The 26828-nt window shown below is 41.6% G+C and overlaps 1 protein-coding gene and 1 long non-coding RNA gene across 2 annotated transcripts in view; one reads left to right on the forward strand and one right to left on the reverse strand.

The window, feature by feature from the left end:
• Positions 1-26828, reverse strand: part of LOC105450941 (homeobox protein homothorax) — a 364527-nt gene that overhangs the window by 190372 nt on the left and 147327 nt on the right. The window contains exon 8 of the mRNA XM_011691070.1: positions 21051-21059. Coding sequence (XP_011689372.1) covers positions 21051-21059 — 9 coding nt within the window. The remainder of the gene's footprint in view (positions 1-21050; positions 21060-26828) is intronic.
• LOC105450940 overlaps positions 1-26828 on the forward strand; it is a 38563-nt gene that overhangs the window by 8630 nt on the left and 3105 nt on the right. The window lies entirely within an intron of this gene.

Raw genomic sequence — 26828 nt, forward strand, 5'->3', positions numbered from 1 at the left:
AGAGAGAGAGAGAGAGAAAGAGAGACGAACGGAGAGTGGAGTTCAGGGTCGAGGCATACAGGTGGTCCATAACATAACAGTCGCTGCGTTTTATCCGGCAGTAAACTGGCGGCAGGCGCACTCCGGCTCTATGATTTAATACCCCAAATCCTTCCCTCCTCTCTGCGCGACCACCCCCTTACGACCGCCCCTCTTCGGTCGGCTACCCTCTCCTCCCGGGTATACTGGCACCCTGCTCGCCCCCCCCTCCCCCTCGATCCCCTGATTCTGCCCTCTCGACATTGCATCCGCGTGCTTGCACTAACCCAGTGCCGCGGAATGGCATTATCAGCCGGATGCTTCTATGACTGCATGCGGGTTAAATGGCATCGCGACGGGAAGCCCGAAGGGCACTCTAATTTTGTCGATCTGTCAGCAGCCAGCGAAAGTGCTTGTCCGCGAAGTTGATACGAAGTAAAGTCAGACCGTAATAAAGAACAACAAAAACTGAACAAAATAAAATATTTTGCCTCTATAAAACGCTATTGTAAGATTAAAAAGATATTATTAAAAAAAAATAATTTGTCTTAAAGAATAAATTTGTTAAGAGTAAATTGAACCGATTTTTATTTTACAGAATATACAAATTATATACAGAAATATAATTATTATGACGATAGAGTTTTTCAGCATTTCCTTTAAAACGCTTAACTGTAAAAACGTTTGTTAATGATCGAGTTTTTTTCTTGACAAATGTTGCAAATTTATTAAATCTGTCGGTAGTGTCGTCATAACATTTAGATATCGTGACAAATTACTCCCTGGCGATAATCTTGCATCGACCAATTTAATTACCTTATTAGCCTCGTGCGCGACCTGATTACAAAAATTATAAATTTCTTTTCGACCGGCATAAATCAAAATGAAATCGGAGAACCTGTTTAACGATTCCAAACAAACGCAATATCTTTTCTATCGACGACTCGCATCGACTATATTTTATCCATGCCTGTATACATACAGAGACACAAGGCATCAGAGACATTTTGCAGTAGGTAAGCCGCATAACTCGAAGCTCGACCACCGCAGAGGCTCCGTAACTCTGTTAATTCATATCCGGAAAGTTGCTCGTGATGAGGGTGGGAATGGTGGATAGAAGAGGGGTGGCGGAGCAACTCGGGGGGGTCGGAGATGGGCGGAAGACGAGGCGGTACGAGAGGGGGTCGCAGATGGTAGGTGGTTGGGCCGACTGGATGGGCAGAAAGAGAGAAAGAGAGGGCTGGCTCAGCCGGCACGGTCGCTCGGGGGTGGACGAAGTTAGAGGAAAGGGGGCGTGGGGGTTGGTTTCCTTGCCTGGCATCGAGGAATCGATACGCCGCTGGGAACCTAGCGCCACCAACGCCTCCGACGCCCTACGTCATTGCACCCCAACGACCGAACCCACCCCCGGTCCGCTTCGCTCTTCTATGGCTTGCCGCTTTCTCCGCTAGCTCGTTCAACTTCCAACCCATAACCCACCTATGAGGTCTTCGAGACGCGCAAACCTTATTGCTCTTACGCGTGTCCTTCATTCGTCGTGTCCTCTATTCGCGAAATGCTCCAGAACTGCCTAAATTGCATACGAGAACGTGTGCAAAATGATCGAAACGAGACATGAAAATGTGAATTATATGAGAAAATGTCACGGAAGATTATTGTCGATTCTTTCTAAAGTAACAATTTCGAGAACAATTTGATGATAAATATTATAATTGTATGATACAGAAATTTATATTTTGGATTAATCGAATGTAGTTAAGCATGAAATCATATATTGTAATTAGTTCAATACAATCCAATAAAGTTAATAAATTTCTTTTTCTATTTTTTTATCTTTTCATACCTTTTATCGAATCGAAATGCGTAATGAGCTAAGAATTACATACCGAAATAATGTTGTGAGATTGTAACAATTAGGTGTTTCACTATAAATTAATTTGTAGAAATATCTTTTTATTAATTTGTGTCTCTGTATATAACCTATGCACAACATGCATAATATATTATCATTGATTTATCATACAAGTTCTTTGGAATTTCAAGCAACTAATTTTTTACTCTATGATATTTAGTCTATGATATAATTTACGATGCGCAAAATACATCGAGGAGAAACTAAAATCGAGTCGTCGTGTTAACATCGCGTTCGGAATTTTGAATGCCTTGCGGCATAATGGCGGCAGCATCTTGTGTCGGGAAGTACTTATTAATTTATGCAATTGCGTGCATCATTGGACGTGCAAGATAGTTACGTGCAACTGGGTACTTCCTCGCATGCAATTTTAAAATCCATCGAGAGCCAGAGGGTTCTCTCAGCTTAGGATAACCCGAGGAGAAAGAAAGACGGACGCGGAGACAAAGGGAGAGAACGGTAGAAAGAGAAACAAAGGTAGAAGGAGAGAAAGAGAGAAAGGACCAAGTTAAAGAGACATCGAAATGACACGGCGAGCTAAACTTCTGGCACTTCTCGATGCTAATGCCGCATTCGCAAGCGTGGTAAACGTCAAGGCTTTACGAGAACTTGATGTCCCTTGTGGATTTTGTAACCGCGAGTCGCGACTTTGCCTCTCTCAGTTATTCAAATTGTATTCGTCCGTCCTGTCTGGCCTGCAATGCTCCCGTTATTCTTTCCACTTCGCTTCGCATTTCGTGAAATCCCACCATCAGCGAAAGATGACACGACATGGCGGGTGCGAGAAGATAAATTCCAGATTTGGGATAATTCCCGATCTGATCGGAACTTTAATCGCGTTTGGTTGTCGAATTAACGTCGCAGCGGCATTGCGATAGTGAATGAAAGCGTGAAATATTCACCAAGGTTTCATCATCACGAGATTAACGTCGATGCGCGTAATTAAAAAATATTTGCTTCGTGGCTCAATTTTGTGTATCGATATAATCACGCAGAGATAATGATTTTGCGCGGCAAATGTAGTGATAGAGTATCATCGATTTATTCGGCCACTTTTATTGGATCGATCGACAGTATCTCGTTAATTAGAAACTACTGCGTATCGGATGGAATCGAGCCGCGTTATTAGCTATCGCGCACACGAATCGACGCGTCGACGATGCGGATTAATTAACGTACGGACGCGCGATTTAATTTCACTTGCGCTATCAACTGGTTTGACGCGCGAGAAATTTTCCCAAATTCGAGTTTCATCCGCGCTAATACAATCCACATTGATGATACGCGCCAGGCCGAAATAAATATTTATAATGAGCGCGTGAAATCCTCCCCGATCAATTTGAATACGAGAACGGAACTTGTTTATGAATTTACCAGCCACTACAATCATGATACTGGGCCGAAGTTGAGAACCGTCTTATACTCACGAGCGTATAAGAGACGAATTGGTTCACGAACCTCGACCGGTAGGGTTTGGCTTTGACCCAGTCGTAAAAGTAATGGAACGCAATGCCACGGACCGCCGACTAAATAGCATGTAATAGCAAGAGGTAACTACCACGAGTAAAACATATCTTCCAATGTCAACCGCGTCATTGTAAGCTAGTAAACAACAGGGAATCGCTAATTAATACCCTGTTTTCCGTCGCAATTTGTTTTGCGTTCAACCATCTCGGCGTTACGACAGTCGCGTGACAACTCCATTTATACACCATAGTGGAATAACGATTGTCAAGTCACGTCCTTAAACGAGTTTTACGCCATATGCATACGATATCATTATAGCCTACGCGCGATATCGGTAATTAGATAAACAATCAAAATGCCTGTGAAATCAAAGTAAAGAATATCATGTAGATATGTAATAGAAAATTTATAGCATTTACATTTATACAACATTTTTATTTAACCTAAATCATAAAATTATCGAATTTTTTTTAATCGTTAGGATTATTCCTGTACCTTTCTTATCGCTCTCATTTTTTTCTATTTATTAATAGAAATCCGGATCAGAAAATAATTGTTGAGTAATCCTAGATAATATTCCGATAGTATGGGACTCGGGATTTCATTATTCATTATTCATTCATTAGTCATTCGAGCTCCTTTTTTTACGTTTTCATCACAGTACTGCAATGGCATTTCCTTTTAACCGACGATTTTGAGAACACCTAGTTTTATTCATAGCCTATTAAGTTAATGGTCCTCTTTTTTTAGTTTCTACAAGTATAGAATTGTGTTTCAACAATTCTATTCATATATTAAAAATAGAGGAAAAAAGACTAGAAAAAAATTACGTGTTACATAATGGCTGTAATAGAGCAAATGTTTGCATTGCATTTACAAATACATTGCAAACAATTCTATTCTCATCGTGTAACACCATGTTTTATAAAATGTATCTACTGCTTGTTCTCGTCATCGTCACGCCAGGATTGATCAAGACATCACACTTATCCAAAACAAAAAAAAATATTTAAAAAACAATTGTCAAAGAGCGAAATACGCAATTCGTCCGTCTCGCCGAGCCATCCGTTATAACGACATCGACAGACGCGCGAGAGTGGAAAGATCGGTCGTCGAAACGGCAAATCGATATGTCGTCGATACGACATGACGGGTGTGTATTGTCAAGCCGAAAACCGTACATACGCATGCACGCACGTACATTTGCCACGTTCGCATACGCACGTGCGTTTACGCCAATTTTGCAGCGTCCGCAAGCGCACCCTCGTTATTCGCTTGTGCCTATTTCATATGTATAAGTGCGTACGTGCGTGCGCGCGTGCGCGCGGCCGGTGGCATACATCATTGTGCGACTAATTTCCGTGATAAATATTTTACGGACGGCCATTACGCGGGGATCCGCGTGTTCGCGCGATATAAACTATGGATGTGACTGCGGTGACGGCTGCATCGTCCACGGGGAGGGCAAATAGTATCCACGAAGGGACAGGGTACCCGCGGCGACGCAATAGGGTGTAAAGGGAAAAGCCTGATGCCCGTAAAATTCATCCAATCGCATCATGGCAATGTGTCTTGAATGATAGTATATTCGTTAACCCCGAAGCGCTAGTATATGTCAATATAACATATTTAGTACAAAAATATTTCTATTACACACTCACAATTTATATGTATATATATGTATATCATTGTACAGTTTTTATACTCTTATAAAAAGAAAAAGACAAATATTAAAAATATTTTAAAAATAATTAAATCGCAATCTATCATTTAACATATCAAATTTAAATATTCCTGTTAACGTTATATCGTTAATAAACGTTAAGATAAAAACTCATTTACTACCAATTATCAAATCATAATTATTTCTTAGCATTTTATGTTTTTTTTTCTTATTATAGTGCTTAAATTAAGTCGTTTACAATATTTCTTCCAGAGTATCACTCACAGAATTAATTTTGAGTTGTATATAATCTTGATGCCGATAAATAAACCGATGAACATCAAATACCATTTTTACCAAATAGCAACCCTTCATTGACGATACTTTGTTTGGACGAGATCCAAGCGGAAGACAGATCAAAGGTGATCACGAGTGGTTCACCTCGAGACATACCGACGACAGGTGAATTCACGCATAATGCTGAGAGGTGACTAAAAAGGTGCCGAGCCCGTATGCGCGTCGTTAAGCGTGTGCCTATCGCCTCTTAAAAAGGCCGGGCATTCAAAGCGGGATTACCGCGACGAATCATTGACTATTCAGGTGTTCGTCCTGTGAGCAGGTGGTATCTCGAGTCTCGACTCGGCGTCTGCAACACATACGCACTGAAAGGGTGCCAAACTAGTCGGAGCCAAGAAAACCTACGTCCAAATATATTTCAGAAAATTGTTCATTCGAAATTTTGTTTAGATAATGAAATTGTCTCTTCTCATTCGTCTATCGCGTTCGCTCGGCTCGGCGCCGCAATGGTGCCGTAAACGTCGCCACGCGACTGTCTAGATTATGCGGCGCTAATTATGTGACAACGCTCGTACGATGACCGAATAACGTCCGGTTAAATTAGACCGACAGTTGACGGGTAACCGAATCGTTCCTAAAAACAGTCGGCACTTACATGCGCGCAAGTGTCGCGAAAGAAATTTGCTAAGTATACAGCGACAGAATAACGAGCAAAAAAATAACATGCGAGTCTAACACTCGTTGAGTGTTATACTATTGCGGACATGCCGCGGCATCAAAGTGAAATCAAATTTATGCCTCGGCCGTCCGGGAAGTCTCTAACGAAACTTAAATTAGCTCGACTTAGCAGAGAATTTAGGAAGCGGCCGGGCTTGAAAATTTACGTCGCTAAAAGTGAGCCGACGACGCGGAAAGAGGGCAGAAATAATTCGCAGCCCTGCGTGCCGTGGAAATCATTTTTCCAACCCGTCGAATTTAATACGCTGCTTACTGCTTAAGAGCGAGACAAATGTACAAATTATCGGAAAAAAGATCGAAAAAATGGTTGGGAAAGATTTGTTGGTAGCAAAACGCAGAAGCTGAAGAAAAGAAGAATATTATAATACAGAAGCGAGCAAAAAAGGAATAAAGATACAATCATAGGGAGAATACTACAAAGAAGACTCACACGCAACTTGTCAACAATACAAGTTGAATTTAACTTTATAATAAGAAATTCACGACGGATTTGTATCACGAACGTGAGAAATACACGTCATTCTAACTCGATCGCGAATCTTGACAGCTACCGATAAAAGTTCATAGCATTCGGTGAGACACTATAGACGAGATTAAATGCAAAAAAGAGCGGCACGAATGATGATTAAACGGCAGTCTCGTAAAATGCATGCGTGATATTACGCCGGCTATTGTTGCACGATAGGGTCAAGTGGATAATCACAGCGATAACTTCGACAATCGCATTTAATTAATCCAGGCGTTTCATGTTTTTTTTTTTTTCACTTCAGATGCGGATTATGATACTGATCGATAACGCGTATTAGCCACGTGCGATCGACTAAAGTTAACTGCGAAACATTGCATGCGTTTATGACACGAACGAAGAAGCGATACTTCGGAATCTTTCATCGCGCAAAAAGTAACTTCGCGATATCGTAATATATTCCAGTGCGGTGCGGAGAAAACGAGTTTCCGAGCAAGTTACTCCTGTCGATGCGCGGACTATAACGGGGTTGAGCGATATTAAATATGGGCCTCGGGGAGGAAGCCCTGAAGTCGCACCTGCGGGTGGCTTCATCCCTTGGGACATCGGTCGGTTCGGTTGGCAAAGCAGGGATTACTCGTGCTAAGAGGACGTGCAGGGCTTCGCGCCTCATCGTCTGGAAAATGGCTTATTGCTTACATTTACCTACCACTTGCACCCTCTGGCCATATCCGACGACATTCTATATGCATCCCTCCTCTTTCGCGATCCTCGAGACACCTTTGTCGTGTATTACGCTACGAATATTATAGATTCTCTATATACTTTATGCTTAATCCAAACGAGATTTAATGTAATAAATGTACATATATGAAAATCTAGCTTTAAAAATGCCTAATGTTACTCTCTGCAATGTAATTGCAACAATTTCATACCAATGATAAAAAGCGTCACTTTTATGAATGAAAATAGTTTATATTTCAAATAAATATCTCAGGCAGACGAACTATTATTTTTTATTAGACGAACTATTTATTTGATGATCATATTAATAGACAGCGAATCAAAATTCAATAAATGTTTATTTATGAAGCAAAACCAGTCCAGAATAAAGCAGTTTGCAAGCTATAGCGATGTATTAATAATTCCAAACTGGTTATTCTTTGTTATCCCAAATAAAAATACATCGCGGATGTTCCATCGAAGCGTTTCGTTCCACGACGCTTTAAGTCGACATATATATATTGTATATATATAGGAGATATCCAGGCAGGTGCCAAACGTGTTTACGAATACACGGCCGTCGAGGAAAAAAATGGTAAATTTATCGCTAACGATATGTCCGCCATTATATAATATCGGGACATCCTCGAAGCGCGTTCACGCCAACTGAGCGGGAGAGTGATTTATGCGCCTTCGGGTTATATAAGGAAGAGGAACGGAAGTGCGGAGTATTGGGCTTCCTATTCCCGCAGGAAGAGCTATCCGGAGGCTGCTCCTTAACTCCACTCGAGTTGGCTTCACCGCTGCGTTACAACCCCGAGCGTTCACTTACGCCCCGTGAACGAGACCACGGACACACGCGGACGCGACGCCGAAATCGTTCCTTCCGTCTCCTTCCACGAATAGACGACCATTACTGTGTGTGCTTCATAAAGCTTGGCCACTTCACCGCTCGAGCGAAGCATTAAAGCGCTGATCGTCTCCCCTTGAAGTTTCTCCCGCTTCTCACTCTCAGTAGAAGTTGAGAATTTCGGTTAGTGTATATGTAAGGGAAGGGATTCGGGCGTTTCTTCCGGAACGGAAGAATCGATGTTGCGACTATTTTATGCTTGAACATCTGCTCTTAAGAATTCTCCATGGAATTTTAGACGATTTCAAAACAACATAAAATGCTTGTATAGGTAATATTGCATTCAAAATATAATCCGGGAAAAACACATTAAAGTTAAAAAATTGTTTTGAAAGCGCTTCGAATAAAATTCTTTGATCTATTTGAGCCATTCTATTCTGCCATTTATCTTTCTTTCTCCTTTCGACAAATAAATTTTGGTTAAAAAATGTAATTTAAATTTACTGTCTACATTAGAAAGTTAACTTTAACTTATCACGATACGGTCACAAATCTTGACGTCATTGCTCGTCCCTACGCAAAGATATCCGAAATCTATGATGGCGCGCGATTCCGGCGAGTCTTTGCCCATGAGGCTGACTAGTTCACCGCGGGAGACGTAGGTGAATTGCGTGGGGTCGGTGTTCCGCGATAATATGTAAATATTCCGTTATCTCTAGCGACGCGGCCCCAACGAAGTTTTCGGACCGGGTGCAAGCGGCGACCGGTGGGGTTCGGGACGATTATTCGAAGCGCGTAGTAACTCGTGCAATTACGCGGCTTACGACAAATCGATAGCTTTTAATTACGCTCGGGAATATTTACGGGATTTCAACAGTCGCCCTCTTAGCCGTATAATCCACTAGACTCTTTCATTTTCTTTGTGAAACAGTAAACTCTGTCGAACAAATGCTACTGATTCAATATTTGTAATTTTCACTTTATTTGTCAAACTGAGAAAGAGAGAGAGAGAGAGAGAGAGAGAGAATACGTAGTTCAAAACTACATGTCGAGTTACGTCAAGATATCGTAACATCATAACAAAATATCGATACACGTAAGTATCTCTAATACAATAATGAATAGGTATTGCTTTAATCGAGTACATATTTTCTCCCTCTCTCTCATATCAATTATATTTTGATATTTCATTAGTCGAAAAAAACGATATCGATATAAACGATAAACGAACCTTTTAAGATATTTACTCGACATATGATAATTAAGAGTTTAACGTAGCACAAAATGGAAACGATAGAAAGACTAGCCGATCAGTCCGTATGCTTTAAAGAAGATGCACCCCAAAGAGGAAGCGAAAGAAGCCGGAGATACGGTAGCGGAGTTCATCGTCGGAAGCTGCTCCTTTCTCCGCAGAATTGCGGTGGAAGAAGGAGCTGGGAAAATGATTAGTTATTAAAATGCCGATAATTATATATAATCAAGCATCGGGGAGTGTCCTACGCATACATTTACGTGGATGCATGTCGAGCTCTAGGAAAGCAACTCTCTTGCGCTCTTTCCTTCTCTCTCTTTTTCCTTGTTTCTTTCTCTCGCGCACTCTTACGACATTCGTCTGTCTTTTACTTCGACGATGGTTGCTCGCTCGCTAGTCGATGGTTGGTGCAAAACGGTAGGACGAGCAAGACAGCGGGAGCGAGAAGTAACGAAAGGGCCGTTAAAACGAAAGGGACGGAAGATACACGCGCATTATAAAAAGCCTCTAATAACTGTTATCCACGATCTCAGCGAGCCAGCAGAAGCACCGAACGAGAGAAGCGAGAAAGAGAGAGGGAGGGAGAGTACAGGTTGCTACTCTAGAAGGCGGATCGTGATAGGTAATGGTTCCGACGACGAAGACTTACGCGATTTAATAAAAATTTGTAAAATATTCTCGAAATACACTATATATCCAAGTCCAAAAGACCTATGATTAATAATTTCTGGAATATGTTAAAACATATAATTCACTCGATGTGAAATATACAATTTCGACAAGTGCATGAGTTCAATTAAACGAAATGAATTAGCAGTTAAAATTGATATCGTCTAAATCAGTAAACGAGACTGGATTAGTATCATATTTCACATACCGCTAGAGTTATTCGCGAGATGCAAATTGAAGTAAGCAATCCCAATAAGTTCATTCGGTCAAACGATCGATAAGTTACATGATTAGAACGTATCATACCGAATATATATTGCCGTGCGTTTATATTTCTCTAAAATTAGGAAAATAATATATGTAAAAGACGCGCATTCATTTTATTTATTGCATATGTCTCCCATTCATTATACTCACATACCACTCGTCCATTTCAATCAAAATCTAAAAAATCAAAGTAGCTTTTGCACAAGAAATAAAGTATGCATCAAGTTTAGATTCAATGTGTGTGATTAATACATTAATATTTCAATAACTTTGTAATTTAATAGCTTACTAATATTTTTGTATAATTTATTTAATACTAATAACCGAAATTTAATAAAGTTCTGCAAATAAAGATGAATATAAATGATGAATATAAAAGCAAAATAATCATTTATTATTTATTAATTTTACTTTTGCACAAAACACATTAGCGCAACATTTTGCGATGGAGCGAAATGAGAAAAATATGCGCGATCGAGATCGCGATCGATGGAACAGCGGTAGGTGGAGTCTAAATACGTGCGGATATACGATAACGGCGCGAATCCTGTGAATGGAGGGGCATCTCTCTCTCTCGAGGAACCGCGTCAATGAGCCGCGGCCATCAAACTGCTCAGACGTGTATCGCTACTACAGTGGGCCCTGATGATTTACAACGCGTCGCACGACGAGAGTTCAACCGAGCGAGGTCAAATCGTGAGCCGTCCATATACGTCCAGCATTTACATCGCTCACTCTCGTCAGTCCGTCAACAAAATTACATATCGAAATAGACTACTCGTGTGAATCTGCTACTATCGATGCAAGTCTTCACAAAGACTTTGTTCAAGTGGCTCTATAACTTTCAATCACACTTAAAAAAATTCTATAAAGACACATAGTTGAATTATTTCTTAGTCATATTAGTGATAATTCTTAACGTATCCAAACGCTCGGATAATAATTTCCGTTTGTACTTGGGAAGTTGCTGCCTATTTCAAGCGATGAGATACCGATTGCGTCTGGCGTGTATTAATTTTCTCCGATGTATTATAATAACGGGAGCTGCTGCTCATTGTGCAGCCTCCGTCCGCAGGCTTGCCGTGTAACGATCGTCCGGCCGAGATAACCGCCGTGCCATCCGCGTCCGCGCCAACGTCCTCTAATTACGCGGAAATTAATTATAAGCGCATTACAGCCCGGTACTCTTCTTTTTTCTCATTCAGCTTCGTGTTTTTCCCTGAACGTTCTTCGGATGTAAAGCAAATGCTGTCGGTGCAGCGTATCGAACATACTTTTGTCGATATTCATTTTTTTTCTACTTGAAAAAATCAACTATATATTTCTTATATAAATAATCGCGTCCAGTAATTGTAATTGACCGATAACTGTATATGTATAATTGGCAGAATATTAGCTTATATCAGATTCAGTATATATATATAATTGGCGATGAAAATTCTCGTGGAGTCACGAGAATTGTGCAACGGCTGAAGGAAACAAGAGCAATAGAACGATCGTTAATGAACAAGCAGAATGGCGAGGATCCAATGAGCGTTGTGCAACCGGAAGCAGTGCGGGGAAGATTTTCGTATTCGCAAAGATAAATTGACTCGCGCGAAACCAGTTTGTGCATCTCCGGACGCGATAAGTTGTGTACAGCGACGCAACGCAATCGCAATCTTTAATTGTACATTCATTATGCACACTCTCGAGAGGCAGCAACTGCTCCGTCATAGACGAATCAAACTCGCCAACTCTTCTCCTCGCGCGGGATCTCGATTGACCTTCGATCTTCGACCGACGTAGGCAAGACCGTGATTCATGCATGCGTGTAAAATGCAAAACGCATATCTCGCGACTCGCACGGCACCGCAGTGCATTCGCAGATATCCATACGCGCCTACAGAATGCGGGTATTGCCTGTGATCGTTATCGGCGAAGGTGCATTTCTGTGATCTTTCCTAACGGTTTTTTGCCTATCGATGCCCGCCAATTTTCACACAGGGTATACGCGATACGGGTATTTAACGAGTATTGCAATACACCGGCTGTAGTCACCATGTATGTTACGATAATAAACAATGTTGGTAGTCATTTATACTTTCAGAATATATTTTGCTTATCTATGAGAATTATAGCACAATTGAATATCGGCTATTTTTAATACTAATTATATCTAAATATAAACTTCCTTCGTTTTCAATTAATTTATATAACTTTTATATTCTAATCGTGTTTATTAGTCACTGGACGCGATCATTTAACGTTAAATACTAATGGAAGAAACAACGAATGAAAAATTTATTGACTATACTTTTACATATATGCGTTTTATCTTCGCCTAGCATTCCTCAGGCCTATATTTCTCTGTTCGGTCGCTGAGATCCGGAATCTAAAACCGTCGTGCATTCACAGAGAGCAGGCCGCAAACGACGTACGGAAAGCAATGGAGAAAGAACGAAGGCGAGATGAAAGGAGACGGACGAACTTTCGACGGAAAGAGGCAGACAGTGAACGGAGCAGCAGCGAGCGAGAGAGGTAGATTGTGCCAAGATAGGTCGACCGCCGCCGTCAAAACTGGTAGGCCTTGAGGAATTATGCGAACTATTCTTGCCAGTTTGTCCGCCGTGAATTTACGAACGGCGTGATGACGCGCAGCAGCCGCCAAGTCCTACCCTGGGCGTGACCGAACGAGGGATCGAGATAGATCCTCAGAGATTATCCATCCTGCCCACGTCTCAGAGAATCGACTGTTCTCTCCCTGCGTGGTGTAAACACTTCCCGAGAAACGACATAAATTAAAGCGATCCTTAATTTATACGCACACGCGCGATGATACTAAAAGCATCAATCGGGCAGCTAGATAAATAGATAGATGATTGAAATTTTTAATATTGTCAAAAATATATCGGCTCATTCGTGTATACTATACGTCCAACGTCGAGCACATTCCGACATCCTGATTATTTTAGTCACGCTCAAGTAGATCCTCCATCGCATTCCACGATGTGCACGAATAACTGATTAACTAATAACGCAAGTACCGACTAAACCTCAATCACTTTGCAGCTACGATCGATTACCCTCTACCTTCCTTCCACGCGGTAGCGACGATGAGAATCAATTACCGTCCTTTCGCTACCCACGAACCCATTTCCTGTTCGCGATGAGCGAACCTCTTTTACCCGCGAGACAATTTATCTGCGATAACCGCGAGTCTCCGCGGGATCTATTTGCGAACGATGCAGGCGAGAAAGAAGCCTTATTCCACAGTGTTCTCTTTTGCTTCTCATATACGTCTCGTATTGCGCAATGCAGTCTGACGAGCATAGGATAAATGACCGGCGCTCCTCCGCGACTGCATACACATGGTGCAGGAATACGCGTTCGGATATCTCGTCTTAGCCTATTTCCCGCGAGACACCGTGTCATCTTTGTCTCTTTACGCTAAACGAATCACCCGGGAACGAAAAAATCGATCGGTGATCACGCTGGGACCTCCGTGGGAGTACATCTCCAACGCGCGTTCACTTGGCACTCGACGATTTGCATCGAACATTACGTCAGCGAACCGATCTATCAAGCAGAGAACTGAAAGTCTCTGATACGATCAGCGAACTCGATGCTATGCCATTTGGAATATCCTTGTAGATGTTTGTTCGATATTTGAGAATTTAATACCTGACCATTCGCTTTGTAATTTTTGTTTATTCGTATTCTTATATTTCGTGAATATTTTCTAATAAATAAAATATGAAGAAGAAAGAGCGCTAATGCAAATAGCAAAGAAATATATTCTCTTTTTAAAGAAACTCAAATTATCCGTAATGCAATCTGATACTCACTAAAATATTCAAGAGACATGGTAACCAAAAAACCAATAAGGATGGTCAGGGAAGTATATCCAAAAAGCCTATCACCACATGAATTCTAAAATGCGTTCGGCGGCATTACGCGACTCATTCTGCCTTATGAATTCCTTCGTCTTCCAACTCACAATCAGTCCTTTACCATTGATTCTCGGATCTTCACAATACACCGTTGAACGAACACGCGCCTTGCCAGATGGTCAAAGCGCAATGTGCTGTTTGTATCGTGCGCGAGTGCCGAGAATTTGAATGAAATTTCGATACACGAAGGAATTCGAATCGCCAAACCGGTGGCCTTGAGAGTGTGCAGTCGTCGGCAGTAAGATTGATGATGTGGAATTTCTTTCGTGTCGTAGCGCTACCGGGCTCTACAGAGCGCAATCTTTTTAAATAAAAAATTATATATATTACTATACAACAATCCATAAAAATGCAAATAAATAATTTCAAGATAAACGTGAAAATATATGCACGCGAGATAAGATACGCATGACAAAATACACAAATTGATTCACAAAGATTTTGACCTGTCCGCAAATGGGGCGAGAGCAGATAAATAGCGCACGAATCAGGAAACGATGAATTCTTGACGCGATTTCGATCCTTAACGATCGTCTCGTATCGATTACTCGAATAACGATATTCCCTCTGCTGCCGTGAAAAATCAAAATTTCTTTTTCCCTTCTTTTACTGCAGTCTCTCTGAGTCTTGCGTGAGACCTCAAGACGAGATCGTGCCCGTCGCAATTATCCCCCTTCACCCGCTTCGCAGCTCTACTTTTCTTTCTCTCCTTTTCTACCGCTATCAAGGTGTCGTGCCGAAGTGGCCACGTAGCGCGTCCGGATAGCAATTTCCTATTCCTCGCGCGCGGCCGATCGTCGACAAAGAGAAACGGCTCATGAAATATTACGCGACACGGAAATATATGCCCGCGCACGCAGCTCTTCCTTTGATCAGGACCCGAGAAAATCGCCCGTTCCAGTCCCAAGGGGCAAGATGGACCGCGAACTTGGCGATGCAACGTTATATCGTTTCGATATCCTCTTTCCACTGACCGGACCTCCGCTCGGATCTTCGCACCTTCCCTCGCTCCGCGCCATTTCCATCCCTTATCTCGCCCTCTTTCGTTTCTCTACGGTCCGGTCATACCTTATGTATGACACACCGCTTCGTCGTCGTCCGAACGGGACGAACGCTCGTTTGGTATTCGGCACTGACCACTTGCCACTTTCGTTGCGGGTCTGGCCCTATCCTGGGACTTGGCGTAGGAAGAGTATACGTGGTCCCCATGCATGCTCTTTCTTCCGACCCAGCGATACGTATTCGTGCCGCGCATAACGAAAATTTATTATTCGTAATAGCTTCACGGAGACAAAAATACGAAACTGCAAAAATATGAATCAATGAGAGTGAAGCGTTATTAAATGATAACGCGACGACCTTGTATAAACAAGTAGAAATAGAGTATAAACATCGCAAGAATAAAATAAGCGTCACGCTTTTAACTTTCATTAATCTTTGAAATACGCTATTAAAATAGCGTACTATTGCACGATTGTTGTGAGCTCGATAAAAAAAGACAATTCGTACATTTTTTCTATATAAATCCTTCCTTTTTATTTGCGATCACAAAAGCGCAGTTCGAGAAGCGCAGTCGTTCGCAACATCGTATAATCCAATAAGACGGCGAGTTGTGTTACAAAAGGCACCGAATCAAAATCCGTTTCATTTTATGAACTATCAAAGCGGCTCGCGCGTCATTTTAGCTTATGTATTGTTATCCGAGAGCACTTTAAACCGAACGACCGACCGACCGTGCAGACCGTGTGGGATAAGTCGACAGAAACAAGAGAAACGCGCAAATGCCATGTTACACACCTGTGCGAAGCATACGCACGCACGCATGCACGAATACATAAACATACAACGGTGCACTCTTTTCTTCTTTCGGGTAAATAAAACAAAATTCGATCGATTCGATACACGACGAGTACACCGGAAAGGTAGGCGGGAAGAGAATGGTGGAACCACGAAGACTCATGGCTCAGGGAGGGCATTCGCCTCCCCATAAATCACATTAATAAACTGTACTGCCTTGCGACTGGCTATACACACATCCTATTCAGAATGTCGGATAAGACTTTCTCCCACCTTCCCGCATAAACGACTATTCTCGCTGAATATGCTTATTCTTCGTCGTGCTTCCCTTGCACCATTCCATTTCGTTCTGATCGCCTTTCTCTCCTTTTCATCGTTTACCGATAGGTTGATGTCTTGATCGTGCCTCATTCTCTTCGCGACCGCGCGCTTAAATTATGACGTCTGCTTAATTATAAGATATAAGACGATTGCGAGAAATGTAGATACCCTGCATTCGTGGTATTATGTATCCGAGGAGCCGCATAGGGTAAAATCAAAATGACAGATCTTTAAAACAAGAACTGTAACTTTTAGAGTAATAAAAATCATTTCCATCCCGAGAATTTTTGGAAGATATACAGTTTTTTTTACATACGTACGTACATATATATATATATATATATATATATACATATATATATATATAAGAATAATAATGAAATTTTTATTCTTTTTTATCTCTTCTTCACTCCTCACATTTTGTTGCAAAAATCTAAAAAATGAATCTCCCGCTTTATACCAAGATAAGATGAAAAGTTAAATAATCTTCCATCACGAATTACGCGGGCGCTTGTCCGAATTCGCACAAGTCATCGCGCGCAATGCCAGTCCTCGGGAAGTGGATTAAGTGGCCGGCCGCGCGGAATGAAGCGATGCATCTCTCGGCGCCCGATGCTGTCAGCCGCTGCAACAACGAAAGAAGAGACGCCCTGGACCGGCCTGTGAGAATCGCGAGCGGGAAAAGAAGAAAAAGAAAGTAAGATCACGAGCATACACGCATCGAGAAGCCCGATGGCGCGATAGTTCCTCAAAGACGGATGGCAAGCCAGTCGCGATCGCCAAAAGTTATGCGTCTGTTCTTGTGTTGAACCGGCCAGAACCTGCCACGGTTGGATATTGTATATCCTTGTAATCGTGAACCCACGAATACCGCGAATAAAAGAGGCTTCGTAGATAGCGCGAGACATGGCGCGTTGGATGAAGAAGAGGGTCAATCTCCTCCCTCGTATAAGATACGTGCGAAAATGCCGCGGCCGCCAAAGCTCCGATCTTCAAATATGCCCAATTAGCAACGGACTGACATAATAAGTAGATAAACAACTCCGGAGTCTCTCTTGCGGTGAGATCACAGACGTAAGTTTTTTCCGTGCGATCAGCAGCGGAACGCGTACGAATCCGATCCACGATCCGGCTTCCACGTTCCCCCGTTTTTCTTCTGTTTTCAACTTTCTTGCTCGCGAGTCCTCGCCGGCGAGTGATAGCACTTTACGGTCGATTTAGTCACCTCCTCGTCGAAAGCGTTCTGGTTTTTCGGTATCGCGTGTCTCTCGCGCCGCGCCGGTTGCCGATTGCCGCTGGCTCCCATTTCGTCGCTGAATCCCGTTGGTGGTTGGTGGCTGATGGCCAGCGGTTGTTCTCCGCGACAAGAAGTCGAGAAGAACACATCGAGATCACGCAATTTATAGCACAGCAAACTAACATCTCGAAAAATTTACGAGTCATTCAATAATTAACTTTAGGTACAGTAACTATAGGTACAAGTATTGGAATATTTATACTCTCTTATTAAGTTTGATAAATTTCTCAACTATTATGGTCCAAAAACGTCGATACGCTTCGAGTAATGAATTATTTTTAGAATTAAAAATACAAATTATTGAACGTCTAGTTATAAAAATATATATTGTTTTAGTGACGGAGAGAAGAGATAGGAAAGCTAAAAATATAGTAAAAGTATTTAAAAAAATAAAACGGATGACTAAATATGGTCGCACGAGGGCATAACAGTGAAGGTTAAATTACCATTTTTCGATTGATAATAAAGGCCTTGGAGAAATTAATTATTCAGCAAAATTCCGATAAATGAACGATTCGCTTCAACTAATCGAGATAGCTAACGAGGGCCGAATAGGACGATGGAGGGAAGCGAGCGTGTGGATGTCGGCGACCAAGATTGTCCCTCGAGGAATAATTAGACTCTAGAACGTAATTGGAGTTTGTATGTACCGACGCCACGAGAACGGACAGTGGCGGGACCGACGCTCTCATCGCGAATTAAAATCTTGGGTGAGCGCACTCCGCCATTTAAAAGTAAAATTCAGTGCGAAAGTCGCCGCAATGGGCGACGATACAAATCGGTTGCATTTACGCGGTGCACTTATGAGAGGCGCGATTATTCACTTTGAGTTTTTATTTAATAATTAAAGTTTTACTTAATACATTTTTTTAACAATCTTCATCGACAAATATTTTACGACGCGTAAGGAAGCATGAAATAATATTTTCTTAAACATCCTAATTGTCGTAAACTTGAGTGCAGAGTAGTTTGAAAAAGAATTGAAGACACAACATTCGTCGCAAAAAATAGCGCGCAACAATGCTGGGATCGAGATGCATATGAATAAATTAAAAAATAATTTCTTAATCAAGGATGCATCATCGATGAGCGGTGCGGTCACGCTTAATTGCGCGATGCGGATAAAGTCATTATGTGTAATCCGTTCCGGCATATCGACGAGAAGCTCGTGTCTCATCGTTTTGACGGTTCCGGCGTGATGTGAATTTTAATGCCGGTGACGCCGCGACGCGACGCAACGCCCCTATATCCATGTAATGCGGACACAGATTTAATAATGGAATGGTTAGTGGATTTCGTGCTAACGCGTTGCAATTTTTGGAGAGGCGCTCCGAGAAGAGAGAGGACGGAATAGAGAAGAACGCGTCGGGAGCGACAAGTCTGGCGAATACGACGTACTCGGAACGCGTCGTGAGTACGTGAGTACGTGAATGGCATGTGTAAAAGGGCGAAGAAGGGCGGTTGGCTACCCTACGAAGAATACCCTTCGCGAGCACGTAATCTATTTGTCGGGCGACCGCAGACCGTGCGACGTTACGGAATCGTCTGACTTCGAAGAGACACGCCGCGAAAATGTGAAACCGATGCAACGAGCTCACAAAGACGGAAGGAAATGCCACCGCTCGGTACAAACTGCAAAAAAAAATCTATTTTCAACGTTAGATAAGAGAAGAAAGCTTCGGGAATTCGAGACATTTGAAACGATACGAGAAGCTTGGCTTGGAAAAGTCTGAGAAAACCGTTGTTAAAAGTAAATTCCGAATAATCGGGCGCGATATGTATGTAAAGGAAATCCCAGCGCATAACCGCGATCGACGTTAACCGGCTCGTAGCCATTCCGAGATGGTGTAAACCCGACTTTAACACCGCCTAAATGTCGTATTTCTGGTCGTAAGAAATTCTATCTTGGAATACGCGCGGGCACTTACGGTTTTGTACTTTTGTAAAAGTCATCATAGCCGAGAAAATCGAAACCGAGCTGAAACAACTCGCTATAGTAATGTGAGACTTTTATCATCACGCATGCAGATCTATTTAAAAAATTTATCATGCATATTTAAAGAGCCACTATGACAATATTTGATGCCAGTGTAGCGCATCATTTATTCTCTAGAAGGGGGCAGAAGGAAGAAAACAAAAGCCACCCCGAGTGGCGTATAGTGAACTTGTAAAACTTTTGAAAGTGGCATTTAATTTTAATCAGTGCCACGAGAACCATCGAGATGATATCCGTTCGAGCACATGGTCGGTCATCCGAATGGATTCTTGGCGCTATCGTGTCGCCCTCGGGTTTTTATTCTTGTCAATTCGCGGAATAACGGGCCATAAAAGGCGTCGAATTTCGGGGCCAAAGACGTGATAAAGTTGGGACCCGATCGACGGGTCGCAACTTGAAAAGTGCTCGGAACGAATAGGTCTTGGCAGGCCCGAGATCCGACGGATAGAGCCGCACACGAGCCGTGAATGGCTATACGGAACCAGCTTGTGCATATGCATATGTGAGCACCGCGGATTTGCATTCTAATTGTCGAACGATCTGACAAACGTGCCATTACGACTCCGTTCGGCATCGTGCAATGGCAGCTAAGGAGACTTCTGCATCACAAAACGAGGTGCCAAAGAGTCCTCAGAGCGACCGAGAACGGCCAATAATCGAAAAAGTAAAAGTTTCTTATCTTATTCATCTCGCCGGTTTTGCGAAGGCAACGGTGTCTCCGATGCATCCGTTTAATACGCATAAGTATACGCATTATCGCAGGAAATGGACACGAGGATGCGGGCGTTCTGATAACACGCCGGTTCATTATGAATCTAGTTATATCTATTAATTCAAACAGCGGTGAACATATTTTATGTTGACCATCTCCCACGAAACCATATCTGTTTTATCAATGCATATTACATAACTGAACAAAATAATGACTGACAGAGAGAGAGAGAGAGAGAGAGATTATTACTTATTTATAAAACGCTAAGAAACATGAACAATCACATAAAATATAAAAAAAGAAACAAAGAAACAACATCTACACAGTCGTTTTATCTTATCGTCAAATCTTCGACGATTCGCATGAAATTAATTTCGTGCCAACGCGTCGTGTCCGGGAGAAATTAATTTTGTACTGTCCATCCTTATAAAAATATGATTATGAACGGCGTGTATTACAAGCGGCTTAAATTAAGCGCGGCGGTAAATCAAGCATGGATGGGCAGTTAATTAAAAAATTCGGTAGTAGCCGTGAAAGGTTGGAATTAAATTTTAGGGGCAAGATGCGATTAACGATGCGTGTTTATACTTATTGGATACTAAGGCCGATTGAATCTGACGTAACGGTGGCAATTTTGGAGAAGATGCTGACTTGGCTAGAGAGATTCACTTACCCATTGCATCTGAAACAAAAATAGAAATATTCATTTTTAGTACAGGTCAATTCAAACATATGTATACATACATATAATTCTAATTAAAATTAAACATGTTTGAAAAGAATATCTCTTTGAGAAGTCTTTGCATTGCTATCAAAGGTAATATTTAAGTTTAATATCAATGCTTTTATTCATTTTGTATGAGCTCACAGAAATTGATACAATTATCTCCAATTTTCGATTTAAAGGAGCTAAAATTAAATAAAATTAAAATATATATAGTTAAAAATATTTTTTATTTCTACATCTTATTAAATATTTCACTTGCAAAATATTGATGTAATTACACACAGTTATTACATCAATACTTATGCCTCGTCATCGTTCTGCTGAAGTTCACGGTATATACATAGTTCGCGGTTCCGAGTCTCCGGTAAGAGCCGCACCGAATGACTTTATGTACAACGTGCAACAAGAAGACTGCGCGAACACACGGCTAATTCCGCGTTAATTGCCCTACGGCACTAAAGAGCATTTCAAAGGAAAAAAAGTCGCTTTCTGTGCAAAAGGGGATTAAGAGCGTGAATGGCATTCTTCTTGGTCGTGATTTTATGCGAGGAGAGATGAAAGTCGAAACTACCGCGGATGCACTTTGTCCGATGAATGTTGAAAAATGCCGACTCCTTCCAGGTCGGTCGAAACGACTATTACGACACGAGCGCGAAACACCCAATTTCTTTAGCCAGCGCATATAATTTGTATCGTTTCTATTAAATAAAGAATCGGAGTCTAATTGCCGTATTGTGAGCATGCGAGTCACGTAAGCACGCGGTAACCGTCACGATAAATCATAACCAAAGACCGGAGCCGGCGCTCGAAACAATCGAGCGACTGAATGAAACCTTGCGAAACAAACGAGCACGCTTCGTGCCGCCGCCTAATATCCGTTCTTACTAATCGCTCGCTGTAATTCGAAATATCGTTCAGGCGGTGCGGCAGCGTTCCAACAGTTTTGGTCGGCCCAAGAGATAGCCGAGAGAGGGAGGGAGGGAGGGAGGGAGGGAGAGAAAGAGAGAGAGAGAGAGTGTGCCGCGTGACACAGAATCGATGAAACAAGTTTTAAACGCGCATGAAAATCAAGAATTGGCGTCGATATAAAACTAGACAGCGTGCGGCTTTATTTAAACTAGGAGCCCGGTTACTCATAACTCCTTGAGATAATCTCCGCGTGGGCAAAAGATACACACTGAAACTCCTCGCGTCTGTATACTCGTATCTATCTTCGTCTATCTCTATTTATTATCCTTTGGCGCGACTATGTGTCTCCGCCGAGATAACCGGCACTTCTCGCGTGTGGTGTAACACGTGTACGTAGATGCAATGTGTAACGGCACGCAGATAGGTATAGGTAGAGCATGAGCATTTTTCGCGTACGCGATCTATCCTCTTTTCTACGGCCGGTTGCATGCTTCGAGCGGCGAAGCAAGTTTGTGTCTGGACTGACTAACCCATTAGCGCCTTGCCTGCCGATCGACATGGCGAATCGATCGATAAAACGCCACGCTGAACACTTCCTGCCGATAGGAAGGCCCCTTGTTTCTCTCGCAGCCGATCGACCGGAGAAAGAAAAATTGCTTTAGTTGCAGTTATCGTTAAATGAATAGCAGGCGCGCCGGAATCTCGTACCAAGTGGCGTAATATATTCGACAATCTACTTTAATTCAAAGTAAACAACTTTTATATTGTTTTTTAAAAATTGTCGCAGGCGATATAAGATCAATTTTAAAAATAAAAAAATCGATTATTTATTCTGATAATTATGTCAACGCATTTCCTAAAAGAAAAATAGTTTTATCTACATTTAAATAATGGCAAGCTTGTGGAACTGCAGGACTAATTAGTTTTTCTTTACTAATGTAATTGTACAGCAAGCGCTGTCAGCGTTCTCTGTCTAGAAAGGAAAATAACTTCGTTTAAACTTTAAATTATAGCAAGCTTCTACAGACAAAACACGCAGATCGTATAGCGGTTATTCTTGCGAGAATGCCAATAATTTATCTGTCGCGAAAATAGAAGTAGCAGTAATAAGTGGAAATATAAACGAAGAAATAAATTAACGATTATAAGAATGACGCAGTAGGATATTACGCAAGGGTGAGAACTAGCCGGCGAGTACAGAACATTACCGATGAAATAGACGATGAATACGCGAATACAATAAATGACGCGACAACAGTCGGCCACCAATTCAACGATAATCGTTGCTACCGTTGCCAAAAAAGAGATTCGCTCAAGTGATGCAAAGCCGATTTATTGATATCTGTGTGATCCAAATATTCTAAATTGTAAAGACAATGACCTGATGCTTTCTTGTGACAGTTCTGCATCATCATATACATATTAAATAAATCAAATTTCATGAAACAGCAACTTTATGTAAAATATATCTTTGTTTCTCTCGTCAAAACATTAAAATGCATTATCTACTGTATTTTATTTATGAAATTGTTTACTACTGACCATGTGTCATATTAGACTTGTTTCAATTTGTTTCAACAATTGTGATTAAATGAAATTAAAATAAATTGCACAGGTAAATTAAACAGATTAAATAGATATCAATATCATAGAAATATCAAAGAAAAATTTAAAAGTTTACAAGTCTTCATTTAAAGATATTCGTCACTTTAAATTTATTGCAAAATAACGTTAACCTTGTGAATTCAAGCCACGAAAACTTCCTATCCATCCCTATTCGCGAGCATACCGACAATGAAGAATAGAGAGCAACAATCAGCGGCTAAATTTTCGAGATGGTTTCTACCGATCCAGGCTTAATTTGTAGCACGTTCTTATGAAGAAGGCCAGAAAGGGGTGATGAGGTCCATTCGATCGTCTCGTGGCGTTGCCAGATTAGTTAGCGCGACTTAAGACGGCTGATGCTGCCGCTTCTTGCCTCGTCCTCTCTCCCATTCCATTTTTGTTGCTGCTAAAACATCGTCCCTAATTAATCTCGTCGGCCTCTACCGCGCTGACGCTGCGCTAATGTGGACGAACGGTGACAATGGCCAGAAGATAGAGCTTGGAATCCGCTGAATTCGACGGCGTGGCGAGCGATCGAAAGAAAAAGCCGACCAACGTGCAACACCATCCAAAACAAAACTGATGCCGATGAAGGCTAGCCAGAACAAATCCTAATATACATTTATAATGATGATGAACTTACTTGCAAAAATGTGTTTAACGCTTCATTCAAATGTACGATTCTTATCGGAAAAAAAAACCAAGTAATCGGCATACGACTCGTGAATGAACAATTGAAAAATGAGATAACGCAATTCTTCAAGTAGTCCAGCGAGTATAAATTGCAGATTCGTGCTTCTATATGAAATTTTTCTTCAATAGAAGCAATAGCAGCGAGAGTAATATTGACGATAATGATCAACGATGATGAGTCCAGTTTGGAATCTGCCGAATTTTTACCGAAGCAACGGCTGATCGGAAGAAAAACCTGCTCGATACTTAATACTGGAGAGCGACGAGTCAGAGCTGATGAAGGAAGAGGAAGGACGAAATTCGTTAATGGGAATTTGCGAGACAACCATAACGTTCTCTGGAAACGTACGGGATGCACTTAACGTCTTACTTGAATGCAGTACGACTCAAAAACCGCGTCGCGGGAACTGGTCCGCAGGTGGCACTTGAGCTCGTAGTTCAAGCCGAGACTGAAAGGGTGTACGCTGTTAATTGGGATAATCGTCACAGTAAATCCGCCGAACGGATCTCGCTTGGTAGTATCTCTATCGAGGCAGCTTTTAATTTCTTGTTGAGAAATGCCGTGTGAAAGAAAAGGCCGACGCACGGTATTCGCGAAAAAGCGTCGGATGCATAATACCCAAGAGATCGCGTCTTGAATCCTGACGCGCGTAAGCTCAATTTGTCGCTCAACGAGACATACCTTCGTCCGCAACGTGAGACGCGAGCAAGCAAAAATGCGCGATATCGATCGGATGCGATCGTCCAGTGAATCGCATATGAAGGGTTCTCTGAAATCGAGATCGTCGCACAAAAGGAGTTTCGCAAAAAGACGGTGTGAATTTCCACAGGTTCCAGTTTCTTTTTAAGCCTTGTTAAATTAACGTCGCTCATTTTTTAATATCCTTTTCGAAAATCGATCAATTGATGCACTTTATGTACCATTAGAATGCAATAAGTCGCTTGTTTAAATTTCTGTTTACGTGTTCATAAATTTTTAACAATGTAAAGTGTTTAAAGCTATATGTATTCTTCTTTTCAGTAATCAAAACTATTTTGGCAGAAACCACTTCTGATAGAAAGTAGTGAATAAATAATCAGGAAAGTTGATATATCAGTTAATAATTAATGCTGACGCACAGCTCTCATTAAATAGTAAGAAGATAGCTCGCTACAGTTCTCTACAGGGAGTATATTAAAACTACCGTTGTGCAGACTTGTCGAATTTTCATGTGATTTCCGCAGATTTTCAACATTCATATCCATTATGACATGTAAAGAATAGAAATGGATGAGATGACGAGAGTTGGTTATAATTTAAATCGTAGGGCTTTAATGCGATTAAATTATTAAGCCAGGAGTAGAATGCGTTAAACCGCGAGGAAAAATTTAAGACTGTCGCGGAAATTGCAGTAAATAATAAATGTATGCGATTTAATGGCGTTATCGTGAATGTCAAGAAATCTAAAAATAGACGTTTACGTCATATGGTGGATTGACGACTTGAAAATCGCGAGAATAAAAATCCACTCTATATGGGTGGCAGCATATAAGCAGAAAGGTGCGGAACATGACAAACACGCGTAGATAATTAACGCGAAGCATCGTGTTCGGCGGAGCGTGTCAAGTGACAAGGACTCGATAAGTAGCGTCCGTGACAGTGTCGTCTCATTGCCCTACCGTGAAACCTACCGTTATTAGCAAACGAGTAGGAGGTATACACTCGGCTTCCATAAAAAAAATAACGAATATGATATGCATCATCATGCCATATGCAAGAAAGGCATAATTGATAAATACCTATTATTTGCTATCGTATACGTAACAAGTTTCAAATATGAAAAAGTTACATCCAAATTTTTTATCTCACTTGTTTAATAATTTCATCTTGTATGAATTTCATATTTTAAGTGTTAAAAAGATAAACGGAGAGAACTTAAGATCTGTCTGTACTTATTAACCGCAAGTATAAGTGGCAAATTCAGTATTTGCAATCATCTCATTTCTCTTGACGACTGTAATTATCGCTAATTACGACACTGACGTGTAAATTTGACAAAGCGTCTATTAAAAATTATTTTGTTTCTTTTTTTGTTACTGTTTCGATGGTTTGAGCAAAAACGCACGGCGTTTCTACTCAAAGATGAGAAACTGGACAAGCCACGAAACTAGGTCGATCTTTTTTCGAGCGCAAAGTCGGCAGACTGACAGACGCGAACCGAAGGAGAACAGAAAGGGTGTCGACGAGCGGTTAATTGGTGTTCTATGAATTTAGTAGCGATTACCGCGAAACAACGCGGAGCAGACAGCGAGCTGGTTCGCTTCTTGCAATTCGTATTGGTGACTGGCGAAGAATTGGCTGGCCCAAACGGCTCCCATCGTGGAATTTTAATTATAAATTAGTTGATTAACTCAATAGTGTTTTTGCTGCCGACGACAGTGTCCTCGGAACTGGTCGCGCCAGTGTATGCCTCACGTACGTGCGTCACGCACACCTCCAGATGTCGGCTTGACAGGGGTTCTCCAAAAGATTGTGAA

This window comes from Wasmannia auropunctata, unplaced genomic scaffold (assembly GCF_000956235.1).
Source record: "Wasmannia auropunctata unplaced genomic scaffold, wasmannia.A_1.0 LD336053.1, whole genome shotgun sequence".
In the NCBI taxonomy this organism is placed as follows: Eukaryota; Metazoa; Arthropoda; class Insecta; order Hymenoptera; family Formicidae; genus Wasmannia; species Wasmannia auropunctata.